The 18,912-nt window shown below is 42.7% G+C and overlaps 1 protein-coding gene across 2 annotated transcripts in view; it reads left to right on the forward strand.

The window, feature by feature from the left end:
* CORIN (corin, serine peptidase) overlaps positions 1 to 18,912 on the forward strand; it is a 188,154-nt gene that overhangs the window by 107,986 nt on the left and 61,256 nt on the right. For both annotated transcript variants that reach the window (XM_084899835.1, XM_084899836.1), the window contains 4 exons: positions 2,439 to 2,552; positions 11,915 to 12,022; positions 13,282 to 13,392; positions 15,786 to 15,902. In XM_084899835.1, coding sequence (XP_084755961.1) covers positions 2,439 to 2,552; positions 11,915 to 12,022; positions 13,282 to 13,392; positions 15,786 to 15,902 — 450 coding nt within the window. The remainder of the gene's footprint in view (positions 1 to 2,438; positions 2,553 to 11,914; positions 12,023 to 13,281; positions 13,393 to 15,785; positions 15,903 to 18,912) is intronic.

An 18,912-nucleotide genomic window follows, 5' to 3' on the forward strand; every position in this document is an offset into this window, starting at 1 on the left:
TGCATTCATGTCATTTAAATGTCATGTGTGTAAATAGAAGTCAGCATTGGCATGATGTATCTCTAGTTGGTAAAAGTATTTGTATCAGGTGATGATTAGTGGCGTATATGCTCTAAGACGGTGGGGGAATTTTTGTTTTCTTTACTGCTGTATTTCTAGGTGCTGGAATCATGCCTAGCACATGGTAGGTAGTCAATATTTGTTTAAGGAATGAATGAATCTTCCCTTGACCAACCTGCCATTTCTTTAAAGCCCAATATGCGCCCCTTAGAATTATAGATGATGTTAGTGAAAATGGTCTCAAGATTGCATAGCATGACTGCCTCAGGAAATCCCTTTGTCACCGAAAGGGCTAAGCCCGAATAAAGGCTGTTGGAAGATGATTGTTATAAAACAGTAACATTTATGGTTGAAAATCTCTACAGAAACTTGTAAAGAAAGAGCTCTCCCAAGGAAATATTCCCAAAACCCAAGACTGACATGGAATGTCATCTCCTCTGGTCCAGTCCACCCACAGGACAGACATTTATCTTCTGCGTAGAGAGAAAAATAAAGGCCAGTTTGAACTTTTACCTGACCCTGGAGGCCTTGAACAGACCACAGCTGTTTCTGTACTAAAAGCAGGGACTGGGGAGAGTGTGGAGGACTGAGCCAGGAGCACCGACCTCACCGTTCTGGGTGGCTTTTACCTCTTCCTGGCCGCATGGCTTTGGGCAATTGCTGTCTTCACCTCATGACACTCCAGCTCCCGTATCTGTAAACCAGCACTTCCCCCAAGGAAGAGCTGATAGGATGTCTGCCTGTCCACTTCAAGGGCTGTTTGGAAATTCCAAGTAAGGTGTGTTTGAAGTACTTGGCTAGTTGAACACTTCCGCACAAATAAAAGTTGAAATTCTAAATACAAGTTAAGGAGAAATCAAACAGATAGTATTCAACAGTTATTCTAATTTTACAAAAATAATGTTGATTAATGAGACCGTGAACCAGACTGAAGAAACAATTGACAATGTCCTAAATAGTGGTCGGCAAACTCTTTAGTCAACAGAGCCAAATATCAACGGGACAAAGATTGAAATTTCTTTTGAGAGCCAATTTTTTTTTAAACTTAAACTTCTTCTAAAGCCACTTCTTCAAAATGGACTCACCCAGGTCATGGTATTTTGTGGAAGAGCTGCACTCAAGGGGCCAAAGAGACGCATGAAGCGCAGTTTGCCGACCACCACGGTCCTAAAGCCAAAGGAAGCCACACCTCCCTCTGAGGAGCCACACAGGAGGAGCCAGTTTCTGCAAAATCATCAAGACACCACAGGACAGCGATAATCAAAACAATGCAAGCCATGCTAGGCTTTAAATTCGATCCAGATTTGATATAACCATACACAAGAAATAGCTTTCCTGCAGTAAAATATATTGGGCCTTAAAGATGAAGTCTAGAGATTTACTGCAGAGCTCTCAGCGAGGAATCATTAGCACCATAAGGCAGGGAACGCAGTATTTCTTCCGAGGCATTGCGGTTGCTGAAATGCAGGCAGATGGAATTCACGTACGCTCTAGTCTAACACAGAAAAAAACAGCCTCACCATAGGATCAGCACTTACTCCTTGATCATTTTCTCTTAACCCTGGAGAGAGGAGACTGTATAGACCAGCTAATACAATCCAAGTGTTTTTCACTTTTTTTTTTTTTTTTTTTTTTTAAGGTAGAACCTATGCCAGGTAGTTTTTTCCTTTTTTTAAAAGTATATTTTATTGATTTTTTTTTTTTTTTACAGAGAGGAAGGGAGAGGGATAGAGAGTTAGAAACATCGATGAGAGAGAAACATCAATCAGCTGCCTCCTGCACACCTCCTACGGGGGATGTGCCCTCAACTAAGGCACATGCCCTTGACCCGAATGGAACCTGGGACCCTTCAGTCCGCAGGCTGATGCTCTAGCCACTGAGCCAGACCGGTTAGGGTTTCACATTCTCTCTGGTTTCCTCTGCACCCTTCAGGAGTCTGTGCCTGTAGCCTCCTCTAAGACTGTACAAAATGTAAACGCCTTTCATATTTTGGCTGGTGACAAGTCTGCAGCTCTAATTTCGATATGGAAATAGTGGGGTTTAATGGAAAAAACCAGACTTTTGCTGTTGATATTGTGAAGATGGCACAGGATAGCATCATAGAAAAGTACCAAGTCAACTAGTTGACTATTTTACTGGAACTTTTTCTGTGCAACATTGAATAGTGTTTTAGAAGGGAAGGGGCTGGAGGGCCACGGGGACACGAATGACCAGGAGACTGGGGGGAGGGGGGTGGGTGGGGGGATTTAGAGACAAATCTGTTGAACAGCAAGGGAAGATTTTCTTGCTCTTTATTTTCTTCTCCTATTTGTAAAAGGAAAAACAAAACCCCAAAACACCAAAGCAATTTCCTGACGTTGTTTTTCTTCCCCGTGTAGCCTCCTGTGAAGGGGACGAGAGCTTTCTGTGCACCAGCGGGGTCTGCATCCCCGAGAAACTGCAGTGCAACGGCTACAACGACTGTGGCGACTGGAGCGACGAGGCTCACTGCAGTGAGTGTCAGGACGCAGGGTCAGGGGAAGGGGGGGGGGCGGGGAATGGAGGGGAGGGAGACAGGGATGCTCAGCAGGCGGGGCCTGGAAACCAGCCATTCCACTGTCCCGTCCTGACAACCACAGCAGCAGTAGCTGCCCAGGCCTCTGCAGTTCGCCTTGCTGAAGGGAGAGCGTGTTTACCCTCCCCGGGCAGCACTGTGTTTGCACACCTTTCCCAGGCCTGAGCTCACAGGACCCGGCAGCTCGGCCGCCAGGGAACAGATCAAGGGCGGAAGTGTTTTTGCATGAAGTGTCTTAAAATTTAGGAGAACGCTTGTGGTTTATTTTGTTTGGGTGAGGGTTTTTGTTTTTTGTTTTTAAAGCGTTAAGGTTATAAAGGTCAACTTTTTTAAAAAGGACCTTTTAAGAGGAAGATTTTTTACCCTCAGGATTCTTAACGCTCATGACACAGCACATGTCTGGCCTCTTGTTTGTGTGTGCTTCCTCTAAGCCCGAAGGTGGTCCATGGTGTTAACTGTTTGAGATCTATAACCCGGTGGGGTCAGCCTGAAACACCCACAGTTCATTTACCATGGATTCAATTCGTTTTCTGTGGATTGGTCGGCGGTGTGCCCAATGTTGTATTTGCTGGCTTGGGCTGCCACACAAAATTCCACAGACCTCATGACTTTTACAGCAGGAAGTTGTTTCTCACTCACAGTCTGGAGGCTGGGAAGTCCAAGGTCAGGGCCCAACAGGGTTCAGTGTCTGGTGAGAGTTCTCTTCCCAGCCTGTAGGCAGCTGCTATCCTCCTGTGTGCTCACCTGACCTCTTTGAAAGGAGAGAGGGCAAGTGAGAAGGGAATACGGAGAAGAAGGAAGTAAAAGAGGGAGAGGGAGGAGAAGGGAGAGGAGGAGGAGGAGGAGAGAGAGAGAGAGAGAAAGTGAGAGAGAGAGAGAGAGAGAGAGAGAGAGAGAGAGAGAAAGTGAGAGAGAGAGAGAGAGAGAGAGATATTGAGAGAGATTGAGAGAGGTTGGGGGGTGCTCTGGTATCTTACCCTCTACATACAAGGGTACCACCCTATTGGGTTAGTGCCCCACTCTTATGACTTCATTCAACCTGCATGACCTCCTCACAGCCCCTCTCTCCCAATATGGTCATGTTGGGGGCTAGGGCTTCGATATGTGCACACTGGGAGAACAGACATTCAGCCCATAGCAAATACATATTCAGATTGAAAGTCATTTTACACTTAAGCAATAGATAAAAAGGAAAAATTAGCCTCAAGAATACAATGTAGGATCTGCATCCAAAACAGAACCATATGCTATTGTGTTCTAATTGCTTTTTAATGCTTAAATGAGCAGCAGTAGTTACTATGGGGAGAGCTGTGATTTACTCCTTGTAGAAGTTGCCAACGCTTGGTAAGTGCTCACAATCACTGACCACATTTGAGGTTCCTCTGGTCTATGTGTCAAACGGACCACCTGAAGGGTTAGGATGCTTATTTGTCATAACTTTTGAGAGGCCATATATCATGGTAACATTTCAGATCAGTGTTTCCCAAACTGGTGTTCCACAGTGCCTGAGTCTTGAAAAATGTTTGAGAGAGAAAGACAAGTTTGACAAGTTCTGTCTATCAGATCCACTTCTTAGATATTTACAATTCATATTTTTGCCTTAAAGGTACTAAGAAATCCTGCAGATAAAAAAAAAAAAAAGGACATTCATTTTGCTTAACTTGGTATTTCCTCAAAATTATATGTTTATAGATATATTTATTTATCCACTCATGCACTGATGCAGTTTGTAGAATATCGAGCATATATATATTTTCATATATATGTGAAGTTCCCGTGAAACTTCAGTTATGCCACCCATATTTTCATAAATGCTTTGGCTGAGACATTTGTTTTTATGGTTTGGAATGTCCTCTTCAGGAAAACCTATGGCAGATAATTTTACATAAAAAACATTTTTGTAGGATATTTACATCAGGGACTGTTGCTGTGGACTTACAAGAAAATGTGCCAATTGCCCCCAAAAGGGAACTGAAATAGAATTACCGTATTTTTCGGACCATAAGACGCACCTTTTTTCCCCCAGAAGTGGGGGAAAAAGTCCCTGCGTCTTATGGTCCAAATATAGCCTACACATATACTGTAAAAAAAAAGTTTTTTTACTTGCCTGGCTCTGTGTGGTCTCTGTGTGCTTGCCCGGCTCTAAAATGGTTCTAAATGCTGCTGTTTACTTTACAGGGTTGATTACATGTGTTTATGACTGTGATGTTGGGTTTTAATGCACATAAAATATTTTAGGACGCTATTTGTTTCAGAATCTTTTTTTCTTCATTTCCCGTCTCTAAAAACTGGTGCGTCTTATGGTCCGAAAAATACGGTATATCAAATTTATGGGAATGGTGCCTCTCTCTCTGTGGTGCTGAGCACTGCACTTTACACAGTGAGGGCTTTCTGCTGTGTTTGTTGGAACTGAATTTGAAGGAGTCCATTTTCCTAGCCAGTACCCAACGAAGATGGCATTACTATTCTGGAAGGTATTTAGCCATGTCTCCGGGGCTGAACTGTTCCTTAAAGAAGATTCGGGCTTTCCTCACGAACACACTTCAGAAACGATCTGGTTGGGCCCGCTGAGGACATACACTCCTCAGAATCCTTGTCTGTGAAGATGCGTGGGCAGACGTTGATATCTTTTTTTTTTTTTTTTTAAATATTTTATTGATTTTTTACAGAGAGGAAGAGAGAGGAATAGAGAGTTAGAAACATCGATGAGAGAGAATCATCCATCAGCCACCTCCTGCACAACTCCTACTGGTGATGTGCCCCCAACCATGGTACATGCCCTTGACCGGAATGGAACCTGGGACCCTTCAGTCCACAGGCCAGCGCTCTATCCACTGAGCCAAACTGGTTTTGGCAGACATTGACACCTTTGCATGCAGTTGTTTCTGACCTCACAAGGTCATCTGCCTCTGTGTGCTTGTAAGGGTGCCACCGCCCTGCTGTCCCCACCCTGCAGTGAAGGGACCCCAGCAATCAGCTTGAAGGTAGCCCACAGACAAGACACTTCTGAGAGGGAAGCAAGCACGTAGTGCTGGGCCTTCCCAGTGAGGAGCAGGAGGGGAGCCTGGTGCTGGGCTTCTGGCCAATGCAAGAGGAGGAGGATGCCTTTGAAGAAAGGAGGGGAGGGTGTATTTTATTTGTGAGTTCCCTAATCAGCTGTGCTGGAAGCATGTACCTCCGTGATTTGACTTAATCTTCAGCAAAACAGGTATTCTCAGCCCCTTCTGTTCAGATGCAAAGCTGAGGCTGACGGCAATGAAAACATTTGCCAGTGGTTCCAAGTGCCAGGCTTGAATGGGGCCAAGTCGAAGGCTGTTTTCTCTGGACTGAGCTGCCTCTGGCTTGCTCTGGTCCATGAAAGACTCCGTGAGTGGTTATATTCTAGTCACTGCGATGACAGATGTCTATTTCGGATGCTCTGTTACGCTTGAGAGATGACTGTCTGTTACAGGTAGCGGGACTGCTTCCCGACTTTGTCCCCTGATTCTGCTGTGTTTATCTGTCTCCTCCTAAGTATTTGTAGAGCGAACAGATTTCCGACCACCTGGAACAATTTAATGATGTAGCATAAGGGATTTTAAAAGTTAAGGAAAGTTTTAAAAGTTTCTAGCTCTATGACGTTAGGCAGGCAAGATGGGTTTTCTTTGTCATCGAGAAAAAAAAGTAGCATTTCCACAGGGAGTGACTCTAAATCAGATGGTTTTCCCAAACGATGTTTCCCAGTCATCACAAGGAACTGCACTTACTATGTTCTTCTTACTAAGACAGGGATGCAAGTAAATATGAGAAATAGTTCCACCAAAATAATAAAAATATTTCATTCTACACTGAAGGACGATGCTTCAGATGTCTGGAAAATTCACGTCCGTTTAGTGGCGATCTGGTTATGCTGAATCAATCCAACTATCGAATTCCTGCTGTGTGGGAAGCATGTTCTAGATGTCTAGGAAATATGATGACTTTTAAGGCATGCTTTCTTTCTTCCTGAGGCTTTTAATCTAACCAGGGAAATGGCATAGAAGCATAGAGATCGTTGAATGTGGTATTTTAGAACAATCTAGTAGAAGAGATGTCCCAAAGCAAAAGAAGTGTGGTGTAAACAGGAAGGGTGGTCCTGTGAGTTGGGAAGAGAGGATGGTTACTGGGAGTTGGATTGGTATGAAAACGCAGATGAAAAAGATGGATTAAAGAAAGCGAGGCTGAGGATGGAGGGGATCTTTAGATACTGTAGAATAGTGGTTCTCCATTGGGAACAATTTTGTCTTCTAGGGGCATTTTTATAATATATGGAGACGGATTTGATTCTCACAACTGTGGGGGTTGGGAGCAATGCTACTGGCATTTAGTGAGTTGAGGTCAAGGATGCTGGTGCATTGCCTTGGGTAGTCCCTCCCACAACAAAGAATTATGCAGTCCAAATTGTCAACAGTACTTAAATTCAAAAATGCTTATCTAAAGATAGAAGTCAGGAGTCAAAAGAACCCAGGTAGATGAGAAGCCTGGATTCATCTCACAGCCCTGCTATCAGTGAGCTGGGCAACTGTGGGCAAACCATCTAACCTCTCTGGTCATCTGAAAGTGAAGGGGCTTAGGGGGAGAAATTGAGCATCCATACCTGAACCTTGAAATGAGGCAACACATGGCTGTTTGCAGACTCATAGAGACTGAGCAAATTGAGTGAAACCCTTGATAAAAGGTTTTCTGTTCCTTAGTTTTCCCCCTTAATCTCATGATCATGTGAAGACACAAAAGTTAATCGTGTGAGGTGCCACACTGAAATAAATATTAGCATGCAAGAACTTCAGGAGTAACATTTTGTGTCAAGCTCTCATTAAGAAAAATGATCTGTATCTGGAAATACATCTACCCCAGGTCATGAAAAAGTATGCTTGTATTGAGCAAGAAAATCACAGCGAGTAGCTTTTGAATATTTTCATTGGTTGGCCCCAAATTGCGCTGACAACATTTCTTTTCAGTCCAAATAAACATTGACTCCCCTAAAAGGAGGCACTGTGATCTTTGCTGTTGGCTGTGTATTTCTGGTTGTGCAGTGCCTCCAGTTCAGGTTCTGTGTGTTTACTCGTCACACAGATCTTAGGGAGGTAACAGGTTGTTTTCCAAATGTAGCTAATTTTGTATCTAACCTCTGAGAATGGCTTCTAACCAAGTAAGCCATAACAGTGGAAAGTTGAATCTGAGCCTGTGTGTGTAAATAACAAGGAATTGTTTTTTTAATGCTTGAGTCATCTTCATTTATGAAAATTCATGCACTAGAGGGAAGGGGGTCCCTCAGCCTGGCCTGCCCCCTCTTACAGTCTGGGAGCCCTCAGGGGTGGGAGGTGACCTGGCGATCAGGGGAAGGTGACGCCCATCACACCTCTGCTGCTGCCACTGCCCGCAGCGCAAGCCTCAGCCGGCCCTGGTTACCTGAGCCTCAGGTGGCCCTGGGCAGCTTATCTTAGGCTCAACCGCTAGCAGGGTTGCCTAAGACCATCAGAAAACACAGATATTTACATTATGATTCATTACAGTAGCAAAATTACAGTTATGAAGTAGCAACAAAAATAATTTTATGGATGAGGATCACCACAACATGAGGAACTGTATCAAAGGGTCATGGCATTAAAAAGGTTGAGAACCACTGTTTGATGCCCCAGTCCTACCATCAGAAGAAGTGAAGTATTCAGGTTAAAAAAAAAACAAAACAAAAACCCTAACTCATATGGCTTAAAATATGCCATCCCTCCACCGTACCACCATTTTCAGGGAATGCGAGTACTTTGGCATTAATGGTCAAGTTGAGAATACTTGTTATTATATATTCTAGCATACTGCTTCAAAATGTCCCACAAGGGTAATTCAGGTGAAAACAAAAGAAAACTGAAAAAAAGACCTTTTACAAATTTTCAAGAAAACATATGTATCTTGGTGCACAGATTTCCCAATTCTGCTTGGTGAGCAAGAACACAAAGGTCAGAACCTTTTTCCACTGTGCAGTAGTCCCAGTCAGTGATTGGGTGCAGAGCGGGGAGTTAGCAGCCTCTGCTAAGTGGGGGGAAGTAGTACAGCTCTCTCAAGGTGAAACTGGAACCTCTTTTTTGTTCTTATATTTTTCCTTATGATGGTTAAATCTCATTTGAAAATTATTCGGCCTAGGGGAAATGAAAATGAATACTTACAATTTCTGCATGTATATAAGTGTGAACATAAGTATTCACATGTATGTGTATTTGTGTACACAAAACATCTTTTTAATGAGGGTGCTAAATGGATGACTTCTAAGGCCTATTCTGTTTCTAAAATGATGTTATTCTAAAAAATTTAAGTAACTTACTTAAAAAAAAAATAGAGCCCATCGTATGAGACAAGGCTTCTGCTTCAGGAGAAGTGATCAGCTGGAATTCAGGGGACTGTACTACTGATAACTAGGTTCTTGGTCTTCATCAGCCAACTAGACTGATCCCCAAATGTACCCTCCTTTCTCTCCTCTTCCATGTTCTTGTTACTCCCTCTACCTGAGACATGGTGAAGTTTAAATGCCATCCACACTTCTGCCCATCTCCCATGATCTCTCTCCAGACTCAAGAATCTATCTTTGTACTTACTTCACTTCAAATAAGGGAAAAGATAATACACTTCAAAAATCTACTTTATAACCAATGCAGGTATTTTTTACATATATTAATTTAAAACAGTTTTGCAGTTTTATTGAGGTAGAATTTACAAACCATAAATGTATCCCATTGGATTCTAGTAAATTTATAGTTGTGCAACCATCACCACAGTCTACTTCTAAAACTTCCTCATCTCCCCCCAGATTTCCTCCCCACCTACTGGTATGTGCAGCCAGTCCACAGAGAAACACTCTACTCCTCCACCCACAGATCACCACAGCTCTGATCTCTGTCTCTATAAGTTTGCTTTTTATGGAAATTTTATAAGTGGATCAAACAATCTGTAGTCTTTTTGTGTCTGCTTTCTTTCACTTGGCATAATGCTTTTGAGGTTCATCTATGCTGTCACATGAATCAATACTTTTAACTCTGAGTAGTATCCCATCATATGAGTATACTACATCTTACTTATCCATTCATAATGTGTTTGGATTGTTTCCAGTTTTGGGCTGTTATGAATAATGCTGTTATGAACAATGCACATACTAGACTCTGTGTGGATATATGTTTCATTGCTCTTGGGTAGATTTTTAAGGGTAGAATTCATAAATCATATGGTAAAGTGATAGCTCACTTTCTAAGAAGCTGCCAAACAGCTTTACATGGTTTTTCAGAATCCTTGCCAATACTTGCTATTGTCTGTCTTTTTTATTATAGGCATTTTGGAGGTGTATAATAGTATCTTATTATGGTTTTAATTTGCATTTCCTTAATAACTAATTATATTGAACACTTTCTCATGTGCCAATTTGCCATTTGTATGTCTCCTGTGAAGACTTTCTATTCAAATCTTTTGCTGATTTGTAATTGGGACTTATTATTATTGAGTGTAAGAGTTCCATGTATACTTTATCACATACATGATGTGCAAATATCTTTTCAGTATATAGTTTGTCTACCTTTTCATTTTCTTTTTTAAATAATATTTTATTTTTATTGTTGACATTATTACTGATAACCCCTAACTTCCCCCCTTTTGTTCCTCTCCAACCAGACCTTGCCCCCACCTCCCTCGGGCCCTCACCACATTGTTTTCTGTGTCCATGGGCTATGCATATGTGTTCTTTGGCTATTATCTTCATTCTTTTAACAGCATTTTAATTCTAGTTATTGTTTTTTACTTTTGAATAATGTTTATTAAAAGAACTTTCATTTTAATAATGTAATAATTGTGTAAAATACATTTTTAGGAGAATACTGTCTTGTTTTTATAAAATTGATGCATGCTCAGAAATTCAAACAATACAGAACTTAATATTTTTAGACATGCAGATATTTTTAACTTTGTGAGGTCCATTTATTAATTTTTCTTTCATGGCCTATGCCTTGTTGGCATACCTAAGAATTCTTTGTCTAATCCAAGGTCAAAGAACAAAATCGTCCCCCATCCTATATTTTCTTCTAGAAGCTTCATAATTTGGCTTACACTTAAATCTATGATTCATTTTGAGATAATTTGTGTGTATAATTTGAGGTAAAGGTCAGAGTTGAGTTTTGTACACTTAAAATCTAATCATTCTTATTATCATCTGTTGGAGAGTATTCTTTTCCTATTGAATTATCTTGATATCTTATACACATTATTTTATTAATCTCTATTTTCAAGCTGTATTAACTAATGATCTTATCCTAGTTTCATAGGTCAGTTCAGAGACTCATAGATTTTTAACTAACACACACAAATTCCCATGGCTAGTAGATGGCAGAACTCGGATATGAGTTCTGTTTTGCCCCAAAACAAGATGTATCTTGGTATTAAAATTTCCCCACATGTTTATTCCAACATTAAACTAAATGCTTCTTGAATCTGCATATCACTCATTCTTATCTTGCTGCCATACTCTACTGACAGTACTTGCTTATTTAAAGATCATGTTATGAAACACTCCATTGATTTAAGGCAGTGGTTGGCAAACTGTGGCTCGAGAGCCACGGTTAGCTGCTCTGTTGACCAATGAGTTTGCCAACCACTGACCTAGACTCTCGATTCCAATAATTACAGGCTGTTGTTGGTTCTTGTGATTAAGCCCCTATCCCAGTGGTCGGCAAACTCATTAATTAACAGAATGGCAAATGCGGCTCTCGAGCCACAGTTTGCCGACCACGGACTTAAGGGGTCATGTTTGTATGAAAGCAAGGAATGACTCTATAATCAAAATAAGTTTTTCTCTCCATTGTGTTTATGCTTATCATGGGCAAAACTAGACTTCCATTGCAAAGGAAACATTTTTAGGAAATAGCTACTTACCCTCTACTAACATCATTGCTTCTGTATGAACATGAACTTCCTGGGGAACTAAGATGACTTGAGGATGTCATTTCTCATATTTGACTATAAAGGAGCTTTCTGGGGACATAAAGTGAAAGTCACATGAAGACTCAGAAAGTGATAAAAGCAATAGCTTGGGAGCCAGAGGTTCCCAGTCCTGGTTCTGCAGTAGCTTGTTATGTGACCTTGAGCATGTCATTGGATTTCTCTGCACCAGTCTCCTTACCCGTACAGCACTAGGCGTGGCCAGGTGGTCACTATGGTTTCTCTCCTGTTGATATGCTTTTGCTACATAGCGTGCTACTATCACATCATGTTCTGTTCAGATGGTACCTGAGTGGTCTCTCTTGTTTTCAGATTGCAGCCAGAATCTGTTCCGCTGTCACACGGGCAAGTGTCTTAATTACAGCCTCGTGTGTGATGGATACGATGACTGTGGGGACCTGAGTGATGAACAGAACTGTGGTAAGTAGCATTGTCTTCCTAAGGTTTTCATGAAACATTTCAGAATTTATCGCTAAGAACATGTAGCTTGTTGTTCTTTAATACGATTATGAGCAGGTTAAATTATAAAATAGTTGGTTTCTTAATTTTAGAAAAGGGAGAGTTTTTTTTCAATTATGTATTGTGTATAAATGTAATGCCTCTGAAATACACAGTCATACTGAGGGAATGCTATAGAAGTGGAGTGGAAAGACTGCTGCAGGTTGTGAATATGTTAATATTATTTTCTCCTTACAAGTGTTCTGTTTCTTCTCTGGTTCTTCCAGTGGCTCATGTTTAGATCTTGAACTCTTGAGAAAAATTTTTTTCAGAAAGATATAGTATTTGTCCCTTGAGCCCCCTTATTTTTAAAAAATATGGTTTTATTGATTTTCAGAGAGAAAGGAATGCAGAGGGAGATTGAGAAACAGAGAGAGAGAGAGAGAGAGAGAGAGAGAGAGAGAGAGAGAGAGAGAGAGATCAATTGGCTGCCTCCTGCATACCCCCTTCTGTAGTAGTGACATGTAAGGTTAAGAGGGTACATTTATTTTATGTAAAAAAACTTATCTTTTAAAGAATGAACCTACCTTTTAAAGGGTCTTATTCAATTTTGAGTACCATCTTTTGAATTAAAACCAGCAAAGTTTCTCTTGCTTATTTACCTTTTTGACTTTGCGATTCACCTCAAAATGTTTAGGTTAGACATTGAATGACATAGGAACTTTGTAACATGAACAGAGGGAAAGCTGGGTGATGAGGGGCACTGGGCAAATGGCGTGGGGCAGTATTTAGCTTTGGAGACTATTGGGGGAGTGTTGGGAAAGGCCCAGGAGTATGACTAAAGAGTGCCTCAGGCTGCGAGTGTCTGAAAACAATAAATGTGTCCAACCAGCTCTCTACCTTGTGAAATCCAAATCACAGTTCTGTTTATTGGAGCCAGTGTAAAACCACTGTTTCTCCTAAGGAAAGAAAACAGTGACAAAACAATAAACAACAATAGCTGGGGTCCTGAGAAAGCTAGACAAGGTTTCATCTGAAGAACAGATGCTGGGTCATAGTGACGGTGCCGAGGAGCCCGCAGGCTTGGGTGGGAGGTGCATTGTGCCAGACCCAGCCTGGGGGCGTTGCTGGCGGTGTTAGGGCAACTGGAGTAGATGCTCCCCAGTTGGAACCAGGAGCCAGACAGTGCTAAGTGCCCGTCACGCTGGTTCCCTGCATCGCGAGGACGTTCCCTTCTGCAGACTGCAGCCCCACGAAGGAGCACCGCTGTGGGGACGGGCGCTGCATCACGATGGACTGGGTGTGCGACGGTGACCAGGACTGCCTGGACAAGTCCGACGAGGTCAACTGCTGTGAGTGCCCTAGGATTTTGTTTGCTTATTTGTCCACTTCTTGCCTGTGTAGAGCAACATACTCCAGCTTACCATCTAAATAGCCTTCCAAGGGAAAGATCCTTGGACTTTGGTCCCCGCCTAGAAAGAGAATAATTGAATGGTGGGAGGACAATGACAAGGTAGTGGATGCACTTGACTTCCACACGTTTCTCCCCAGAATGTCAAGCTTTGTTGGCTGGATCTGGCCCAGCAGGGGGCTGTTTTCTCTCTCTCTTTGCTCCCATGTCCCCTTTCTGCACCCGTGACTTTGTCAAAGGGGATGCTCTCCCCAGAGGCTGGGGGCCTTTTCTAAGGCAAATGACACAGGAGCTCCTTGCAGGAGCCTCCAAACATGTTCTCAGGCCTGATGTGTAAAAGAACATGGAGAGAATTGCCAGGGAGAAGAGAGCATTCGATGTTCATAGACTTACACAGAGAGTGAAAACAATTGGAACTTTACTGCCTGTCATATTCTGGGTGAGTGAACAGTCCCTGGGTAGCTGTTTCACTATCTAGGTAATAAAATCAAGTATGGCTACTAATTATTTTTTTCCTTTAGAAACTGCACTATACTCAGTAGAGATTAAGAGAATGATTGAATAGAAGCAGCTAGATGTTAAAAGCAAGTAATTCGACCTAAAAGAGTTAATAGGATGCATTCAATGCATGGATGCATGCATTAAGCTTTTTATTTCATCTCTTGCTGTCCAATACAAATAGAAATAAATGTTGCATATAAGATATTGCATATTTAAGTGGCCTATAATTTGAGGCAATAATAGAAATGCAGGGTGCATGATTTGCATTTTGACATAAGAAAAGTCATATAAATTATCAAATGCAATGCTGGACTTTCCCCTTCCCTGAATTAAAAATGAACTGAAATATCCCAGAGTCCTTGCTTAGCGAACACAGCAGCGCAGAGCAGACTGTACTGTGGCTGATCTAAGGAAAGCAAGGACATGATGCTCATGTACAATGATTCCAGTGTTGAGCCTGGATTTAAGAATAGGGACTTTTAATGTTCAACAGTAGCTTGGTGAAGGCTGAGGTCATGTAAAACATGGTTTCTGATGCTCTAAAATAGGGGTGTCGAACTCAATCAGAGAAGGGGCCAAAATCTAAAATCCAGCCTAAATTGCGGGCCGAATGGTTTACTGAACAGTCATAAACTGACAATGTCATAAACTGACAGCGGAGTGCAGTGATGGCAGTGCGGTGTGGGCCACATTGCAAGGCCTGGCGGGCTGGATTTGGCCCGCGGGCCTTGTGTTTGACACATGTGCTCTAAAAGATGATAGTGATAGAATTTAGACAACGTTTAGGAACCGGGCTATTAATGACCACAAATGTCAGCTGTCCCAAGCAAGTTTTGAAATAAAGTGTTTATGGTAAGCTAGGTATCCGCATGCGCTTTCCTATGCTTCATTTCCTTGGATCAGTAGGTCAGGCTATCTGGAGTGACAGGCTGGCCTATAACTCAGAGAAGCCTGCCAGCACATTCCCACCCTCCCTTGTAACAGCCATGTGACTGCGAGACAGCCACTAAATGCTCCAAGCTCAGTTTCCTACTCCAAGCCAGGTCCGTAATATCTCCCTTGCAAGCTTGTTGTGGGATTTGAGATTAAATACAGAATGCTCTTAACGACGTTATTGCCATAGAGTGAACTTTTAATGACTTGTGCCTTTCATAATAGTAGCCTCACTACTACCATCCTTAATACTACTTTCCATCGTGAAGTTATCAAATAAAGTAAACCCACACCAAGTGACATTTAGTACGGTGCGGGGGGCTGTTTCTCTGTTTTCTGGTAAACTATAGGTTCCTGAGTGGAGGAGCTGGGGATTAAGAAAGAAAGAGACCAAGAAGCAGAAATAGATTCATCAAGCTGGGCACTAGGTGGGCGCCATCTCTCTGATGGAGCAAGGTGGCTGAGCCACGCAGCAGGTTTATTTTATAGGGTCAAAGGAGCTTATTTGCATTCTTAACTAGGCCCTAGCATTACTGGATTTGCATGCCTAGACCTGCCCCTGCTGATACCTGGACAAAGGTAAGTCAGAAACTGAATAACACCCCCAGCCCTCTTGTGGGTGTGTAACCGGGACATGGACTCTGCCAGTGCCTCAGGCTCAGCTGACAATTTAAAGGATGTCCATGTGCCTTCTCAGGCGGCCTTCTACAGTAAGGCATGAGAAATTCTAGAGAGAAACCATTCCATTTCAGAAACACTTGGCCTTGTTGCGTTTAAATCAGCTATGCGCTCATTCCTTTATACAGAACACTCGAATAGTCAGAACACTCCATTTCCTAAGACCTGTAGACTGAGAGGAGGGCTAGCCACCCGCGTGACTGTTGTTCTGGCTCCCCCCAGCCTGCCGCAGCCATGGCCTGGTGGAGTGCAGCAGCGGCCAGTGCATCCCCGCCATGTTCCGGTGCGACGGCGACGAGGACTGCAAGGACGGCAGTGATGAGAGGAACTGCAGCTACGGTAAGTGTGTGCTCTGCGCCCGAAGCCTGCCTTCCCGGCGGGCCTTCCCCTGGGAGCCCAGCGAAGTGTTGGAAGTTAACCGGATGCATGAATAGGATTCCCACAGGAAGGTTTCCAGATGGCCTACTGCAGCGGTCCTCATGGCCCCGCCCGCCAGAAAGCAGCCTGTGGAGAATTCCCTCAAGCAACCCCCACTGAAACGCCATTCACAAGGGTGAAGGGTAGAGGTTAAACTCTTACACAGCATGGGGAGCGTCAGGGAACTGATGGAGAAAAGCAGCGCTATGATAAAGAGAAGCGTTTAGTATTTAGTATGGTATCTGATTAAATTCAATTCCAATGAGCAGGAACTGGCTTCTGAAATTAAACATAACAGCTTCTTAGAGTCACATGCCCAGAGACGCAGTTCAATTACCAGGCAATACACTTTTTAAAAAATATATGTTTTATTGATTTTTTTTTATTTTTTTATTTTATTTTATTTTTTTTTACAGAGAGGAAGGGAGAGGAATAGAGAGCCAGAAACATAGATGAGAGAGAAACATTGATCAGTTCCCTTCTGCACACCCTCTACTGGGGATGTGCCCGCAACCAAGGTACATGCCCTTGACCGGAATCAAACCTGGGACCCTTGAGTCTGCAGGCTGATGCTTTATCCACTGAGCCAAACTGATCAGGGCTAAACACACTTTAAAAGGAGTCTTATCTCCATCTGTGAAACTCAAAAGAGAAAACATAAATCAAATGAATTGGTTTTTCAAATGTGACCATTTCTGTCAGAAAAGCAAGTCTCTTGCTGATGATTTTCTAAGCCCCAGTTTATGTAGAAGTGTCTCTCAGCACAGGCTGGTAAGAATATTTCTAGACCTAAAAATCAATACCTTTGTGTCCTAGTGACCTTGCCATTGACCTCCATAGCCTGGTTAAAAGTAAGGTTGTAGTCACCCAGCTGTCTGGTTCAAACCCAGCTGTGTTACCCACTATCTGGTTGATTTTAGGCCAGTTACTTGACCCCGATGTCTCAGTTTCCATGTCTGTAAACTCGGAATAATGATCACATCATTACTGACACGTAGTGAGAACTTAATTAATATTTGCTGTCATTACACGGCCTTTATGTTGAAGCATGTCTCGGCTGTGTACGTCTATCCCCAGCTAACAAGATGGGTCACCTGTAGCTAAATTAGTTTGTCATGATGAATATAGATCACTAGAATAGCTTTAATGAAAAAAGCATTTGAGACATACAGAGAGAGCCTTTTCATCACAGCTCTATTACATTCAATGATACATAAGCAGCACTAAGTTTTTAACAACTTAAAAATTCAGAAGCAAATTATTTTCCACAACCACAAATCTCTCTTTGGATCAAGTTGTTCTTTCTTTCTACGTAATTCAACTCTGTTTGAAATCATATTGGTTTCTTCACTGCACAAGGGCAGGATTTGTCAATTGCTTTCTTACCGGTGTGAGAGGTAAGAAAGTCCCAAGATAAAATGGGTCAAAAAGTAAAATTTTGGCATCTTTATATTATTTACTCTAATGAAGTCAACTTAATCAATGTGTGTTGTGGGGCTAATATGTGGTCAACCACTGGGAATTTAGAGGCAAGTAAAACAGCGTTGAGGCCCCGAGCAGGGGGGAGAGACGATAAGTATGCATGTTGGTGTCTACCCACGAAGTGAAGTCGCCGTGAGGAAAGGCAGGGTGCTGGGAGACCTTACATGGGATGGTGCCCTGGCCAAGGGCCTCAGGGCCGCTTCCCTGAGGGAGAGTTATTGGAACTAAGAGCTGAAGAATGAGTGGAGTTAGCTAGGAGGGTGGGATGGGAGGAAAGCATTTCAGACACAGGGAGCCTCTTGGCCCAAAGTCCCAAGGAGGGAGGGGGCGGGGCTTGCTTAGGGTGCTGGGACGGGCCACTGCATTAGAGGGTGAGTGGGAAGAGGAGCTCGAAGCTGCAGGAGGATTGTCAGTGGTAACTGCAGGCTGGTTCTGCCTGACAGGGTTGGGGAGGGGAGCAGGGACTCCTTCTCCCAGGGCTTGGTGGGCTCTCTGTCTTCCTGTCTAGTCTCCTGAAGCTCCAGTGACTCCAGCCTCTGCACTTGCCTGCCTGGGGCCTTTGCATGTTCCGCTGTCTGCCTGGGAAACCCATCCTTCCCTCGTGTCCTAACTTGCCCCATCTGCCTGAAGAACTCCTTTGAGAGGCTTTCCCCTTCCTGCTCTTGCTTGGTTCTCTTATATGTATTTCCAGTAAAGTAAAGATTACATAGCCTTGTGAGGTTCTGTTCATGATGGTATCCCTAATTTGAGCATAAACTGACATTGTTTTTATCTTTTTTAAGGCTCAGTGCCCTGTCACATAAAGTTATCACTTAGCAGGCACTCATATACTGAACTAAAGAATGCATGTTGTCTTATGACATTTTTTTTAAGTGACTAAATGTGTGGAAATTAGCCTGGCTTGCCTTGCAAAAAAAAATTTTTTTTTTTTTTTTTTTTACTCTACTGTCATTAAAAAAAAGAAAGAAAAGGAAAAGAATGACATCTCTGCAAGGTTATGATATACTGTACATTAATGGTACTTGTAAAGGAGAAAGAGTCCAGTATAATACAAATTATTTGATAATCTATAATATATATATAAAAGCCTAAGCAATCGTTAGGACGGAACAACTGGCCAATTGGCCGGTAACTATGATGCACACTGACCCAGATCTTGCTGCTAAGACCCTGACAGCCCTGAATCTGGTTTGCCTGTACCCAGGACCCAGACAGGAAGGAGGAAGGATCCCTATACCTTGCAGAATTGGCAATTGGTTTACTTGTCGCTGGGGCCAACCTCCCATGGTCTCCACCCCACCATTGTCCCTGATCACTGGCCAGGTTGAGGGACCCCACCCATGCACGAATTTGTGCACTGGACCTCTAGTTATAGATAAGAATGACCATGTGTATACTATTGTTTATACTTTAAAATGCCTTGCAAGAGTCTCTAGATTCCAGCTGACAT

The sequence above is a fragment of the Pipistrellus hanaki genome (assembly GCF_964339955.1).
Source record: "Pipistrellus hanaki genome assembly, chromosome: 1".
Taxonomy (NCBI): Eukaryota; Metazoa; Chordata; class Mammalia; order Chiroptera; family Vespertilionidae; genus Pipistrellus; species Pipistrellus hanaki.